Below are 15703 nucleotides of genomic sequence, written 5' to 3'. Positions count from 1 at the left end.
TTTAAAAGGCATTAATTATAAAGCATGGATGTCATTCTCTTTCCTTGACACATTTCATTCATTCATGAAGTCAACCCAAGTCAAAAGTGTGGATTTATTGCCTATTTTATAAAAAGAATGGGACACAGGGGCACCTGGATGGCTCGGTCTGTTGAGCGTCTGACTTCGGCTCAGGTCATGATCTTGCAGCTTGTAGGTTCCAGCCCTGCTTCAGGCTCTGTGCTGACAGCTCAGAGCCTGGAGCCTGCTTCAGATTCTGTGTCTCCCTCTCTCTCTGCCCCTAACCCACTGGCATTCTGTCTCTGTCTCTCGCAAAAATTAATAAACATTAAAAAAAAAAATGGGATGCAGAACTATGAGATCCAAGGTGTACACGACACATATCCTTTTCTTCCACCTGCTTTTCCACAGTACTCCGATGAATGGATATATGTATTGTTCTTATTCTCTTCCATTCTCTGCTCACTGCTTCTCCCCCAGTTCCAATGATTTGGCCTCATGGATACTACTAGGTTCTTACTTGACTAGACTGTTCTAGAGGTAGACCAATCAGAGACATTTGTCAGGATTTTGCATACTGACCGTGAGGTCATCAGACTATCTCCGGTGGTGGGAGGTACCATGTGCCACAACTTTTGATGCAGTTGGTGCCCATGGGAACAAAAATAATATCAGTAGAAAAAATAATGCCACCAGGAGTAGAGAGCAATGGAAAAGCAATAAAGAAGATCTCCTTGGCTTTTAGGCCCCAGGTTCCTGATGTCTTATATTATATGTATCTTTTTTTTGCTGCAGTTTGCACAATTTTTCCTTCAATTGCAGGAAATCCCCAGTGTCCTTGATAAATTCTCTTATTTCCTAGGCTAGCTTGACTTGTGCTTTTGTCAATTGCAGCATAAAGTTGTTTGAATCACATAGTCTTTTGAAAGTAATTATGCATCTTTCCTTGATATTACATCATTTGAGTAATATAATTTTCTAGTGTCCAATAGTGATAATACTGGATCCTAATATGCTCCCTGTCTTTTTTCTTCTTTTGATAGCTATATTTTATTTGACAACCATTTCTCGCTGAGGATGAGATGAACGCTTTGACTATAAGATATAAAACTGTCACTGCCACCTAAAAAAAAGAGAAACTGTACCAAAAATTTTACCAAAATTCTAAAAGTTCGATATACTATCATTTAATGCAGTGACTTCTCCAATAGTCCTTTTTGCTTTTATTTTTTTTAATTTTTTTTAACGTTTATTTATTTTTGAGGCAGAGAGAAAGAGCATGAACGGGGGAGGGGCAGAAAGAGAGGGAGACACAGAATCGGAAGCAGGCTCCAGGCTCTGAGCCATCAGCCCAGAGCCCGACGTGGGGCTCGAACTCATGGACCACGAGATCGTGACCTGAGCTGAAGTCAGACGCTTAACCAACTGAGCCACCCAGGCACCCCCCTTTTTGCTTTTAATGAAAGCCTTTGTAACCCATAGACCATCTTTTGCCGTGAAAAGATTCTTTACTGTACCATTAAGACAAATGCTCAGTGATATGAATTCTGATGCATGCCAGTAAGTGAGAGAAATGTGCTCAGCCAGGCAATGCAACTCTGAATGAGCTGCACAATGTCCCTTCTTACTTAAATCCCAAACCGTTACCTGCCTCTGAATAGAGGTAATGGGAATGATACTGTTATCAGTGATGGCAGTAGGGGGGTTGCCAAAAAATGAAAACTAGGTGGACAGCTATTTAAAATTGTTAGGACCTTCATATATCTCACAAATAAGATATATCTTATGTAAAGTATTATTTATTCCAGAAACCTTTTAAAACTTGATTAAATATAATAGATGGAGAGATTGAGGCATCTGAATGAGGCCCTTTGGAAGTACTTGCTTTTAGATTATTATCATTTGTCAGTCCTTTTACTTTATTAGGGTAACCATTGACTCATAACTTTTATGTGTATTCAGTATTCCTTTTAGAATATTTTTCTTTCCCAAAGAACTCACTGCCTGAAGACATGTTTCAGAGGGCGGAGGTTACAGTCTGCCTTTTCTGTGTGACTCCAGCTGCTTGGTATCAGGTCACAGCCATGGCCTGGGTGGATGCCTTGCATGCCATGATGCCCTGAGTGCCATTTACAACACGCAGTCACTGTGTGGCACTTTGTTTCTCTCAATAGGACTGATAGTGACCACCGGCCTGTGCTTGAGCTCAAACCACAAACAAATCTCTCCCCTTTTTAAAGACAGTGAGCACAAATACTCTAAAAGAAAGATGGGTTAAGAATGTTAACAGGGGGGCACTTGGGTGGCTCAGTCGGTTGTATCCAACTTTTGATTTCAGCTCAGGTCAGGATCTCATGATTCATGAGATTGAGCCCCACATCAGGCTTTGCACTACAGCGCTGAGCTTCCTTGGGATTCTCGCTCTCAAAATAAATAAATAAACTTTAAAAACAAGAATGTTAACAGGAAATTTGCAGAAACGAAAAAGTAGAACGGTCCCAACACATATAAAATGATTCTCCACTATCCTGGTAAATCAGGGGTGTTTATTAAGACCATGCAAGATCCCACATTGCATTTATCAGATTTGTGAACATTTTCTGAAAGCCTAATAATAGCAGGTGTTTTTGAGCATTTGGTAAAATGCAAGCTCCCCTACACTGCCAACGGGAACATCGTGTCCTTATCATTTTGGTGAGCAAGTATCAGCATCTGGTACTGATGAAGATCCATGGATTCTAGGAATTCATGATATTGAATATATTCAATATTCTATATTGATAGAGAATCTCCCAGATGTGGCTTAAAGCAATAAGAAATAGGTTTGTACAAACAAGACTTTCTGAAGGAAAAAACTGTAAATGTTCATCAATAAAAAAACGGATTAATAAATTATACATTCCTATAGTGGAATAGTATCGTAGGTAAAATTAGTAACTAGACCCACATGCAGAAGCAAGGATACATTTAAAGATATAATATTGGTTGCAAATAGTCCCTGGCCAAAGATGCATAAAGTATGATATGATTTATGTAATATTTTAAATATACAAGGGTCCATACCAGGGACCAGCAAACTTTTTTTCTGTATAGGGCCAGATAGTAAATAATTTGCCCTTTTCAAACTCTCTTACAACTACTGAATTCTGCTATTGTAGCCTGAAAACGGCCATAGACAATAAGTAAATGCACAAGCATGGTTGTATTCCAATAAAACTTTATTTACAAAAACAGGTGACAGGCTGGCTTTAGCCCTCAGTCCTCAGTTTGCTGAATCCTAATTTATCCCCCATGAAAATAGATGTGGTATTGACATCCAGATATCTCCAGGACATCTGGTCCTGGAGAAAGGGAGGAGAATGAAACTAGAGAGAAGCACAGCATGGAATTAATCTGTACTGCAAAATCTTAAGGATATATTTTTCAAAAAGTACTGAAGTAAATATGGCACAGTGTTAACATTTGTTACATTTTGATCTGTGTTACTTAAACTATTCTCTGTATTTTTATGTGTAAGAAAAATACATAATGTGTAAGAAAAAAAAAGATTAGAACAAATACATTAAAGTTTTAAAGATAACATAACTCCGAACCTTGGGAGGAGAAACATCTGCAAGAATTCTATTTCTTCCAGAACCCTCTGTCTTTGCCTGTATATCCCTTGCAGCAAAAGTTAGGCCAAGAAGTTAAGAGTGTGAATGCCAAAGGGAGAAATTTCTCTCTGTTCTCAGAACTAGTCATTATGGTTGAACTGCTTCATGAATGGCATCTGCATCTAGGGCAAGGGTCGAGCATTTGTGATTGGATCTCTCCTTACATTGGTTAAAGCAAGTGTGAGTAGAATTTGTGACCCACTTCTATCAAAATTCCAAGACTTTAGACCTGTACTCTGTGACTGGGCTCACCCCTGTCTCCATCTTATTTCTCCTCTAATTTCATCATTATAACATGTCGATAAGGCGTTTAGTTCATAAACTCCATAGGTTGCTTCATCATCATAGTACAGCAGTAAGGTATACAGGCCAAATGTCCTGGGTTCAAATCTCAGGGGTGCCTATAATGAGCTGTGTGACCTTATGCCAATTATTGATCACCTTAGCTTTCTCATTTATACAAATGGGGTGGTAGTAACAGAATTTATCTCCTACAGTGCTTGTGAGGATTCAGTGAGCTAATTATTTGCCAAATGCCTAGACTAGCCCCTGGTAAATGCTGAGTCACTGTTTTATATGGAATACATTTAAGTGGATTTACTTGTCTTTTTCATCTTGTTTAACTGTATCAGCCACCTTAAAATTTTCTAGATCAAAATGACAGAGAGCACAATATCTGAGAGTACAGGGTTTGGAGCCCAAGAAACTAGTGATCTAATCCCAAACTGTGACTTTTATTAGCCCTGAGAATGTAATTCACAAGTGCTTTGTAACTTTGAATCCTCCTCTGTAAAATGAGGCTAGTAACAGTACCTACCTCCTAGAGAATTGTTGTGAGAACTAATGACGGTATTATTGCAAGGGACCTAGGTCAGTGCATAGTAAACACTCAAACAGTACTTTTAAGAGTAATGGACAATTGTGAAACAATTGTTGGCAGCATTAAGCAAACACCTAAATCCTGTGCCAAGAATGGCAGAACTGAAATGCCTTTAGAAATGCAAGTGCCTTAACTTTGTGACCCGGTAGGGAAACTTTGTATCCATAATGGTGTCAAGACTGGCGCTTACAGTAAGTGCACCAGAACCTCTGGCAGGGGTGGGGTGTGGAGGGGGGGATGGTGAGGGAATTTCAGAAACAGTCTTGCATATGTTAAGACACAAACAGGTGCATTTAAACTCCAGATGAAATTCCATGGAAGTTGACCTTCAGATCAACTAGTTCAGATCTCTATCTAGGTCAGGTCTCTGTTGTCCCCTTCATGGGAAAAGACTGATCATAGGACAGAAAACATCATTTAAGAAGCTTCAGGGTTGAAACAGCAGAAGTTGGGCCAAGCTTAGTGGCAATCATCAGAACCTTGTCTATGAAAGTGGAAAAACAAACCCTCCAGATTAAAATTAGAAGCTGTCCTTCCAGTGCCAAACTCACCAGGGCCCAGTGTTGAATTTATGAGAACACTGACAGGGTGGGATCAGTCTATCCTGCAGCAAAGCATATGCCATATCTCAGGAAGAGCCAAGGCTGCTTTCAGCGACTTTGGCCATGTCTTTTTAGGCAGGCTGTTCTTAGCGCAGCTGTGAGATCTCTTTGGTTATTCTAAAACAAATAACCAAAATAATTTCTTTATTTGCTTGGGGAGCAAGTAGACAAAGATTAGAATAATGTTTCCTAAACCAGGTCCTGGCACACATTACTACTCAAAATACTCTTCCTGGCCTAGCAGTATGCTCAAACAAACATCAGTATGCCTAAAAAATACAAGGGTTTCTCGAAAAATATGTGGATTCTGAGTCTGAAGATCTGGTGTGGAGCTTAAAGTCCTTCATTTCTACCAAACTTTCCCTCAGTGCTGCAAGTCTACTCTAGAACCTTGCTACCCATAGCATGGATCAGTATAGACTTCACTTGGGATGTGCATTCTCTGTCTCCTACCCAGACTTCCTGAATTAGCATCTGCATTTCAGCAAGACCCTCAGAGATTTCTATGTACATGCAAGTTTCAGAAGCACTGAACATATGGGAATCAATTCCCTCAAGGCATTGGTTGCACATCCTCTACACAATGTAGCTACTTCTGGTACCCAGAAGTTTTGAAATATGTTATCCTGCCATAGCCGACTCTAGCAGTGCTCTGCCCATATCCTTTCCAATCCTTTTCCATCTTCACACACAATACCTTGATGGCTTTCACTTCCAGCAGCCAGCACCCTTGCCTCTGTTGGCTGTTCCTTCTGAATGCTGGAATCCCCTTTGTGTACTATCAAGAAAAGCAGAAGTACCTGGGGATTTCCATCACCTCCAGCAGCCCTTAACCAAGAGTAACAGGCACAGGGACTGCCACATTCCAGCTCTATGCTCTTCATCAAAACTCAACTTTGATGTGTGGTCTACATCAGGATGGAGAAGGCCAAAGTGCCTGAGTTTGTTTGGTGTCACACCCTTCTACCTTCTTACCTTCTCAGTCCTGCTCAGTCCACTATAAATTTGCCATGGAACACTTTATAATAAACCCATTCCTCGTCAGTCCTTGGCTCAGGGTCTGCTTCCGGGGAATCCAAAGTAAGATACGTGCTGTTTTAGCTCAGGATGATAGAGACAGAAACCAGTACCCAGGTAAGAGTTGGGTTATGTCTAAAGTTCCCTTGATCACTGCTTTAGTCCCTGAATCTTTGGTTTAGCATGGGTCAGATTTTTTGAATATCTCAAAGAGCTGCAGGAAGCCAATGAATTCTAGGAATTCCACACGTAGAAATTTAGATGTTCACGTTCTGACAATGTGATGAAAATAAATTGTGCTTTACTTTCTGAATTAGCTAACCGTGGCTGTGTAGTGAGGGTGGTGATGATGCTATCCTTTGGCTGGCTTTATAAAACACCCATTATAAAAAGCTAAGCATCTAGAAGATGGGCACTGACCAAAGGCTACAGCCACAGCCACAGCCACCCACTACCTGTGGCTAGTGAATACTTGGAAGGTTGTCAATGTAAATTGAGATGGGCTATCAGTGTAAAGCCAATACCTCACTTCAAAGACTAAGTACACAAAAAGAGTACAAGGGGCACCTGGGAAGCTCAGTCAGTTAAGCATCTGACTCTTGATTTCAGCTCAGGTCATGATTTCAATGTCATAAGATCAAACCCCATGTCAGGGTCCACACTGAGCTTGGAGCCTGCTTGGGATTCTCCTTCTCCCTCTCTCTCTGCCCCTCCATTGCTCACACTTTCTCTGTCTCTCTCAAAATAAAGAAATAAACACTTTTTTTAAAAAAAGAATATAAAATAGCTACATTTTATGTTGATTACATGATTAATATTTTTGAAATATTAGTTAAAATAAAATATGCTACTAAAATTAGCTTGAGGTGCCTGGGTGGCTCAGTCAATTAAGCATTCAACTTTGGCTCAGATCATGATCTCACAGTCATGGGTTCAAGCCCCACACTGGGCTTTGTGCTGAGAGCTCAGAGCCTGGAGTCCGCTTTGGATTTTGTGTCTCCCTCTCTGTCTGCTCCTTCCATGTTCCCACTCTGTCTCTCTCTCTCAAAAATAAATAAACGTTAAAAATATTTATTTAGGGGCGCCTGGGTGGCGCAGTCGGTTAAGCGTCCGACTTCAGCCAGGTCACGATCTCGCGGTCCGTGAGTTCGAGCCCCGCGTCAGGCTCTGGGCTGATGGCTCAGAGCCTGGAGCCTGTTTCCGATTCTGTGTCTCCCTCTCTCTCTGCCCCTCCCCCGTTCATGCTCTGTCTCTCTCTGTCCCAAAAATAAATAAACGTTGAAAAAAAAATTAAAAAAAAAAAAAAAATATTTATTTAAAATTAGCTTCACCTGTTTGTTTCTAAATTTACTAATGTGGCAAATAGAAAAATTTAAATTACATACATAGCTGATGTTGTATTTCTATTGGGCTGGCTATAATAGAGATCTTATCTTTCAACCTAGAAGGTCAGACCCAGTTAAGTTCCCCCAACTCTTCATAATGCCTTCACTGTACCTATTTCTGGTATGGAATTGGCCCCCTAGTAAACATATGATATGGTACATTGACCTCAATTACAGATACTTTCACTGATGCGTAAAGTTGCCATGGAGGTAGAAATGTCTAAAGTCTGACCTTTAGCTCAGAAAATATTATACAAGAAGCATATTGTAAAAACCAGGGCCAGTAGGTAATTACTCTTAGTTTAAAATGATCAAATTTGAGGAAATTTATTTTAAAGCTATTAAAGAGTTATTCCAGTGCTTATTTGCTTATACATGAAGTTTCGTGGTCATCTATTTTCTTTCCCTCACAGTTACTCTGGGTCACATCTTCCAAGTCTTCCACCAATAGTGTATAGAGTTCAAGGCCTCCAAAATTACCTCCTAAACTGGGATAGCTTCCTAGCTGAGTTCCTTCTTTTTGGTTTCTCAGCCTCAACTCCATTCTCCACATGGCCAAGAAAGAGATAATCCCCCTAACGCACAATCCAGCCGCGGCTCTCCTCCTCTCTCACCCTAAAAAAGGCCTTCAGTGCTATGGAATTTCTTGCTAGATTCTCTCTGGATACCTCAACAGACATTAAATGCTCTCCATACTCTGCCCCAACTTTCCTTTTTTTCACTGCAACTACCCTTATTTTTTGCAATTCCTATGAGACTACTCACCATTCTCTCTAAGTCTTACCTCTGATTCTTCTCCCAGACAGTTTTCTTTACTTAGAATTCCTTCTTCCTTCTTCCTTCTTCCTTCTTCACCACTCTATACCCCAAGTCCTATCTAAAATGTTACTGTATTACCTGATGGTATATTATCAATACCTTAAGTCAGAAGGCAAAATACGGAAGACCAACAAAACAAAGTAGAAATAAACTAGATGGAAAAGCTGTTGAACTAAAAAAACATGGTTTCTTAGCTCTCATGTCCTTTTCTCTTAAAGAATTGGGTGGGGGGGGGGTGGGTAGAGTGGAGGCACAATGTTAATTCTGTGTTCAAAATTATCACCCAGAATGGAACTTCAACTTTTTTTGTAAATTTACTCTTTTCTGTTTTCTTGGAAGCCAAGTGAGAACACTGGTGAGCAGTGTGAGGTAGGGATTGGATTAGGGGAGTAGTGAGAGGCTGCTAGAATTGCTGGGGAGACAGAGTATGGTATACAGCATGACTTTGTGACTGCAACTGATTTTAAGAACTTGTAGAACTATAACTAACATTTTAAAGTTCCCTGGTATAGCTGCTTTGGCTTGAGTAGCAAAGTAGGAAGATTACATTTGCAGGTGCGTTGAAAATATATTTGACTCTATCTTAAACTCTTCGGTAACTCTTTCTCTCTTTACAATGCTAGGAAACTAGTAAAAAGTACTCGGTTACTGAAAGGCAACATACCAGTTTTCTATCAGTAAGGATTTTTAAAAGCAGACAAAATTTTGTTTATGTGATAAGAACATTTCCTTCAAAAGGAGCAGTTACTCAGGGCTTTAAATTTAATTATGTCATTTTTATAAAAAAGAAAGAAAGAGAGAGAGAAGACAAGTAAAGGAAAGAAAAGAAAAGAAAAAAGAAAAGGAAAAAGTCCCTAAGGCATACAGACTGAACTAATTTGTCTTCCTGGTAGCCTAGCTAAAAACATGTGTCTAGAGGCTGTACAGTATGCAAGCTAATGCAAGTGTGATTTACATCTTTCAGGAATGGACAAATGAGGTTTTCAGTTTGGCAACAAACCTGCTGGCCCAAAACATGTCCAGAGACGCATTTCTGGAAAAAGCGTAAGTAGCCCTAATTTTATTGCTAAGGGTGTTGCTTCTTCTGAGTCAGTTTCCTTTCTCCTTTGTGAGTTTTTTGTTTATGCTGCACTGGCTTCTTACATTGATAAACATAAACTTCCCTTTGGGATTTGTTAGAGAACTGATACCTCCAGTGTTTAGAATTGGTAAACTTCCAAGAAAGATTGCTCTTTCCTCCAAGCTGCACATCCGTGTTAGGCTGAGCTCTCCTGAATGTCAATGCCTTTGACACACAATAAGGAGACACGTCCAAATCCTGGCAGCTGTGCTCAGAACCAAAAATTATTAATTTCAGAGGGTCCTCTGCTTCTACATACATATGCCTGTGTCATATCAATTATTTATCTGAAGAAGGAAAAGAACAACATACAGTACTCATTTCTCTAGAGTCTTAGATCTCTGATAGATTCTATAATAACTTCCCTGCCTACTTAAGTCATAAACTGATGTCCTGATTCCTGCCCGCAGATCCCAGAAAGTGTTAGTAAGAAAGGAGAAAGAGAAAAGATGCAGAGGAAGGCACAGAATAAAAAGGAGGAGGAAAGACAAGCAAAACAAGATTACTCAATCACCCTGGAATTACACAGTCTTTCTAAAAATAATTTGACCAAGGAAAATAATGATTTTTGCCAGATGACCAGCAAGGAAAATTTGCTGTGTTCACTTTGGAGGCTATGGATGTCCAGGGGGTTGGAAAGCCTTGAAATCAAAACCACAAGCAGAAACATTACTAGGTGGTCCTCTGTTTACTTATTAACTTTCTCTTTTCCCTGTTCTTCTGTAAGACATACCCACCATTCCAGACCTAAGACTCCAGCCTACATTTCTTTCTTACTCTTCTATGAATTGCTTTTACTGTTAATACTGCACAGGTCATTACTTAAATGCTTTTTCATCTGATCATCTCCTCTCTAGTTTGTCACCTTGATGACCTTTCTAATGCCTCTCCCTACCCGCTGCCTTTCTTCTCTCTTTTTACTGTCTTTGAGTTTATCGCCCTTCATCTATGAGAACTTTCTAGAACATCTAATGTGCCAGGTAGAGTTAGTGGAAGAGGACACAGATAAAGAAGACATTGTATCTGAAACATAGCATGTTATAGCTAGTAAAACATCTACTTGGCTAATCATTGTCTATTTCGGATATCCCTTTCAAACAAGTGTATCCCTATGAATAGCTGCTATGGGCATTCTAGAACATGCCTTTTGATGAACATGTTATAACCAGTTCTGTTGCATATATATCTAGATATGGGATTGATGGGTCATAGCATGTGCAGTTTCCTAAAGTGGTAATCCCAATCCACACACCCATGAGCAGCATTCAAAATTTCTGTTGCTCTCTCTCTATCCATATGTCCATAAGCAGTTGAAGAGATAAATACAGTAGTTGTATTGACACAATGGAATACTTTGCAACAATGAGAGTAAATGATCTACAACTATAAGCGAAAAATAAGGATGGATCTCAAAAATATGAGAAGCCAGACACAAAAGAATGTTATTCCATTTATATAAAGTGCAAAACAGGCTAAAATGAAATCTATGTTGTTTAAAGTCACAATAATGGTTCCATTTTGGGGACTGGGCTCTGGAAAGGGGCACTAGAGGAGCTTCTGGGATGTTGCTAAGGTGATCATGTTCTAGTTCTTGATCTGGGTACTGATTGCAGAGACCTAAACAGTTTGTAAGATTCAATAAATTGTACATAGGCATCAGCCCTTTTCTATGTATTTTATTCCTTAATAGAAAGCATTTTAAAGATTAAACACTTGTTTTTCTGCTTCTCCAACAGCTATACGAAGCTTAAGCTGCAAGTCACTCCAGAAGGGCGCATTCCTCTCAAAAAGTAAGCTTCGGGAGCCCTTCCCAGTGTTCATGTGCTTTTCTCAAAGATTTGACTACATGCCATGGCTCTGTTTCATTTATCCACTGGCCCAATGGGAGCGTGAAAATGCATGGTAACCTTGTTCTCCCTCATGCTCCATGTTCATGTCAATGCAGCTAGTTTCCTCATAGGGATTTTCCTGTGGCATCATTTTCAAGAAACAACAAAGCAGGAAGTGGGTAGAAAGGGTGGGAAACCTTACTGCTAAACCCAAAAGGCCATCTGAGATTCAGATCTATTCTAGGAATAGAAATTGGGCAACTTCAATGCCTCTTTCTACCAAGATGACGCTAGCCTTGAAGGAGGAGCTGCAAACTCAAATGTCAACAGAAACCAGGCAGGGAACTTACATGATGATGCAGGCCAGGAGTGGGAAGAACTAGAGTAAAACTTATCTAGAGGAGACAATGACAGCTCACCTCTATCATATTCCTTGTGGGACCAGTGGGCTCTGGATGCTAGATTTTGTCATGTTTCAATAGAACCCATAAATTCAAATTATTGAATAAAATCCAGTTTTAATGCAGTACTTAAATATTATTTTGTTAATAAATTGACCTCTCTTTTATTGAAGTATAGCTGATGCACATAAATTTTATTTTTTAAAACCAAATTACTGACCAAAGGAAATATGTCCTTAGTCTTTAACCTTTGACTTACTGGTAGGCTCTTATTCATAACAGTGCTAAATTATTGTTATTATTATTATTAAGAGTAATTCATTATCTACTAATAATGTTAAAAACCTACACCTTTAGAGCAATAGGTAGCAGCAAAAGAGAAAGAGTTATCAAGGATTTATTTAAGTACTTAATATTAGAGGCTACTTAGTGCCATGGTTTTTCATTGGGTCATCACCTTTGCCTCAAAAGGTTGATTTTATATTAGATGTTGTGATTTTGAAAAGCACATACATAGATCTTTTTTAGAACATATATGCAGATGCATGAAGCAATGCATATATTTTAATTCTTTAAAGATGAATGACGAGGAGGTTTGATTCAATGGGATGTTTCTAATGGGTGTCATCGGTAAGTGTGTGGTCCATATCTCATGTGTTGTGACTTCATTTCACAGCATATACCGCTTGTTCTCAGCAGACCGGAAGCGAGTTGAAACTGCTTTAGAGGCTTGTAGTCTTCCATCTTCAAGGGTGAGCATGTTGCTTTTCTGGAATTAGTAGTATTAAACAGCTGTAATAATCATACTGAAATATAGCTTGCCCTCATATTACCCAAACATTTTTTAAGAAGTCCTTAGGACTTAATATTAATATTTACAATACATGGGGCCACTGTAATTATATTTTCTTTCATTCCCATAAACCCAATATTTTATCTACAAAGATCCTTGTTCTTTGTAAATAGTAATTTTTTAGAAACATCTAATATAAAAAGATATGGGCCAAAAAGTATTATTGTTAAGAATTTAAACTTCTCATATTAACAAATCCTTTGTTGATGTCCATTGAGACGTTAGCTAATCAGTATGGATTGTGATTAGGAAGATATTTAAAATATCGATCCATCTTATTCTAACCATTTAAAATGTCTAGTTTTAAGACTTGTAGGTTAATAAGAAATTAACATGAGAGTACATGTTTATAAATAAATATATTTACATTCTCTGCTGGGCTGTGCTCACACAGTTTTTGCATGGAGGGATGCAGAATGAATCTGGAGACTGCCTACTTTGCTCATAAGGTGGTAAGATAGAGGAGAGAAGAGACCCAGCACATTCAAGGCACTCAATGTATGTTGCCCACCTAAAATAATTTGCCTTGATTTCAGTGCAGTCCTATATAACTGGCTCTAAAATGATTTGTTACCATTATTTCTGGGAGAGCAGTCTATTATATAAAATCTTTTTCTCAGGCTATATGCAGAACTCGCCTTTCTATTGCAAATTATTTTTATCCTAGTATCTAAGCAACAAGTAAGCTCTTTCCCAAGAATAACACTTAAACTATAGGAAGAACCTTCTAGCCTCTTGAAACACTCTGGAAATGTTCAGTTTGCACTGAATGAAGTTGAGAAACCATTCCTAAACTTGTTAAGTTATGAAGAAGTATTGAGTGCTATTATTAAATGTAACAGCCCATTCTTATTGTCAATACTTTTTAGGAAAATGCAGTTTATTAAGAACTTCAATAGGTAACAGAAAGAAAAAGAAGAGTGCTCCCCCACTCTGAGTTTCCTGCTATAGGTGGAAAAAGTGGGTGATGCTACAAACCTGGACAGAGCCATGGAAAGGCTCCCCCAAACATGCTAACCTTCCCTTGAATATGTAAACTGAAATGATCGAATTTGCTCATTGTTGCTGTTTCCTAGATGCTTTGGGGTAGGAAAGATGTGCCAGTTCAGGTCCCATCATTGCTCAACAAATATTTCTTGAGCTCTTATACTACCTGCCCTCAAGCCCTGAGAATGTGTTAGTGAACAAAACATAATCCTAGGATCCAAGGACCATACAGTTTCCGGGGGTGCTCCTCAAACACGTGGATTGACATATATGTAAATGGGTGGGGGGGGGGGAGCTGGGGGGTTGCTGTGAGCAAAAGGAATGGAGTGCTACCATTGTTAATAAGGGAGAATCAGTCCAGAAAAAGGAAAGGGTATGTGCTAAAACCCTGAGGCTGGAACGAATTTACTGGTCTGAATAACAATGACAAAGACTTCTGCATTTAAGCACAAAAAAAAAAAAAAAAAAAACCAAAAAAACAAAAAAACAAAAAAAACAAAAAAAAAACTTGAAGGATGAATTTAGAAAACCATGAAATTTTTTTTTCCTCTGCAATTACTCCTGATTTTACCTTTACTGGATAACATCTTGTGAATATAATGCTCAAAAATTTTAACTTACTATAAGTCTAGCTAAAGGAAAGAAAGAATAGAAATTGAAGCTGAATAGAAAATCAAATCCATCAAGCAATTCTCTGTAAATTGCAATTTTCTAAACAATTGGATACTGAAAATTCAGTCAATAAATATAAATTGAGTTTTTACAATCCACTATGTCTACTATAGGATCATGCTTTCAGACCAATATCAGCTGGAGACATTTTAAAAAGAAAATGAGATTCAAATAAGAGTTTTGTTAAAAATGAAAAAAATATTTATATTTAGTAAATTAGATGTTATGACAATTTCCTGAAAACAAATTGGAGATTAAAAAAAAACAATCAGCCTCTATAATGAAGTCTTAAAAGATCATTATTCATAGTATAGTAAAGTATACTTTACTTGGGGGACTTGTAGAATTAGAATGCTTTAAAAAGATCTAAAATCCAAAGACAGGTTAAGAGCTGGGAAATAAATGTTTCCATGAACTGATATATTTTAAAGCCTTGTAATTTCATATCTACAGAACAGTGATTCTGGAAAAAAAATACACTAATTAGCAAAACGATTCTGGATATACTGACAAGAGGTGTTTCAAACACCCCACAGAAGAAAAGGCTACATAAATGGTAGATAGGGCCGCATATCTGGGAGCCTCATTTCATAGCCAGTGGTCGTTCAGACTAGATTTAATTGTGTTCTGTAAATAGTACTTTACCAGAAACACAGTGGATATCCTGTTGAGATTTTATAAACATTATCTTTGTGCACATTGTTAGGAATAATTAATGCACTTGAAGTTGTATCCTGGCCAACTGGATCCACTGGAATAACACATTCCTTTAGAGGGTACTCCTTTAGAGACTACAGTTGCTTGCCAAAGTTACCTTAATTGTTAAAAAGTAGCACTGTATCTAAAAAGAGAGACAAAGCAATTACTGTCTTTCTATTAATAACCCAAACATATTTTCCAGGGAGACCTTTGAACACCTTTCCATATTCAGAAAATTACCACTTTACCCATAAACTTTTTGAGAACTCAAAGTGGTTTTCTTGAACCAAATTCCCTTTGACTTAAGACTTATTAACTTGAAAAAAGTTCAGTGACATTTGGATTTGTATTATAGTCACTGCATAGCACTGTCACTTTTTAAAAAAAAATTTTTAATGTTTATTTTTGAGAGAGAGTGAGACAGACTGCAAGTGGGGGAGGGGTAGAGAGTAAGGGAGACACAGAATCCAAAGCAGGTTCCAGGCTCTGAGCTGTCAGCACAGAGCCCCACGCAGGGCTCGAGCTCACGAACCCCACGAAATCATGACCTGAGCCGAAGTCGGACACTTAACCAACTGACCCACCCAGGTGCCCCTAGCACTGACACTGTAATGAACAAGATAGGAATAAATCAATGGATAGTTGATCCCTGAACAACACAGATTTAAGTCACACTGGTCCACTTACATGTGAATTTTTTTTTTCAGTAAATACAGTACAGTACTATAAATGTATTTTCTCTTCCTTGTGATTTTCTTTGTAATATTTTCCTTTCTCTAGGCTATG

General features: G+C 38.5%; 1 protein-coding gene across 3 annotated transcripts in view; it reads left to right on the top strand.

Annotated features, from left to right (window-relative positions):
• Nucleotides 1-15703, top strand: part of PLCB1 (phospholipase C beta 1) — a 704439-nt gene that overhangs the window by 475747 nt on the left and 212989 nt on the right. For all 3 annotated transcript variants that reach the window (XM_086701714.1, XM_086701716.1, XM_086701717.1), the window contains exons 5-7: nucleotides 9321-9400; nucleotides 11213-11266; nucleotides 12383-12458. In XM_086701714.1, coding sequence (XP_086557840.1) covers nucleotides 9321-9400; nucleotides 11213-11266; nucleotides 12383-12458 — 210 coding nt within the window. The remainder of the gene's footprint in view (nucleotides 1-9320; nucleotides 9401-11212; nucleotides 11267-12382; nucleotides 12459-15703) is intronic.

The sequence above is a fragment of the Puma concolor genome, chromosome A3, assembly GCF_028749965.1.
Source record: "Puma concolor isolate L17-30 chromosome A3, mPumCon1.1.hap2, whole genome shotgun sequence".
Taxonomy (NCBI): domain Eukaryota; kingdom Metazoa; phylum Chordata; class Mammalia; order Carnivora; family Felidae; genus Puma; species Puma concolor.
Note: the sequence above shows the minus strand (reverse complement) of the source record. Positions and strands in the feature narration are given on the sequence as shown.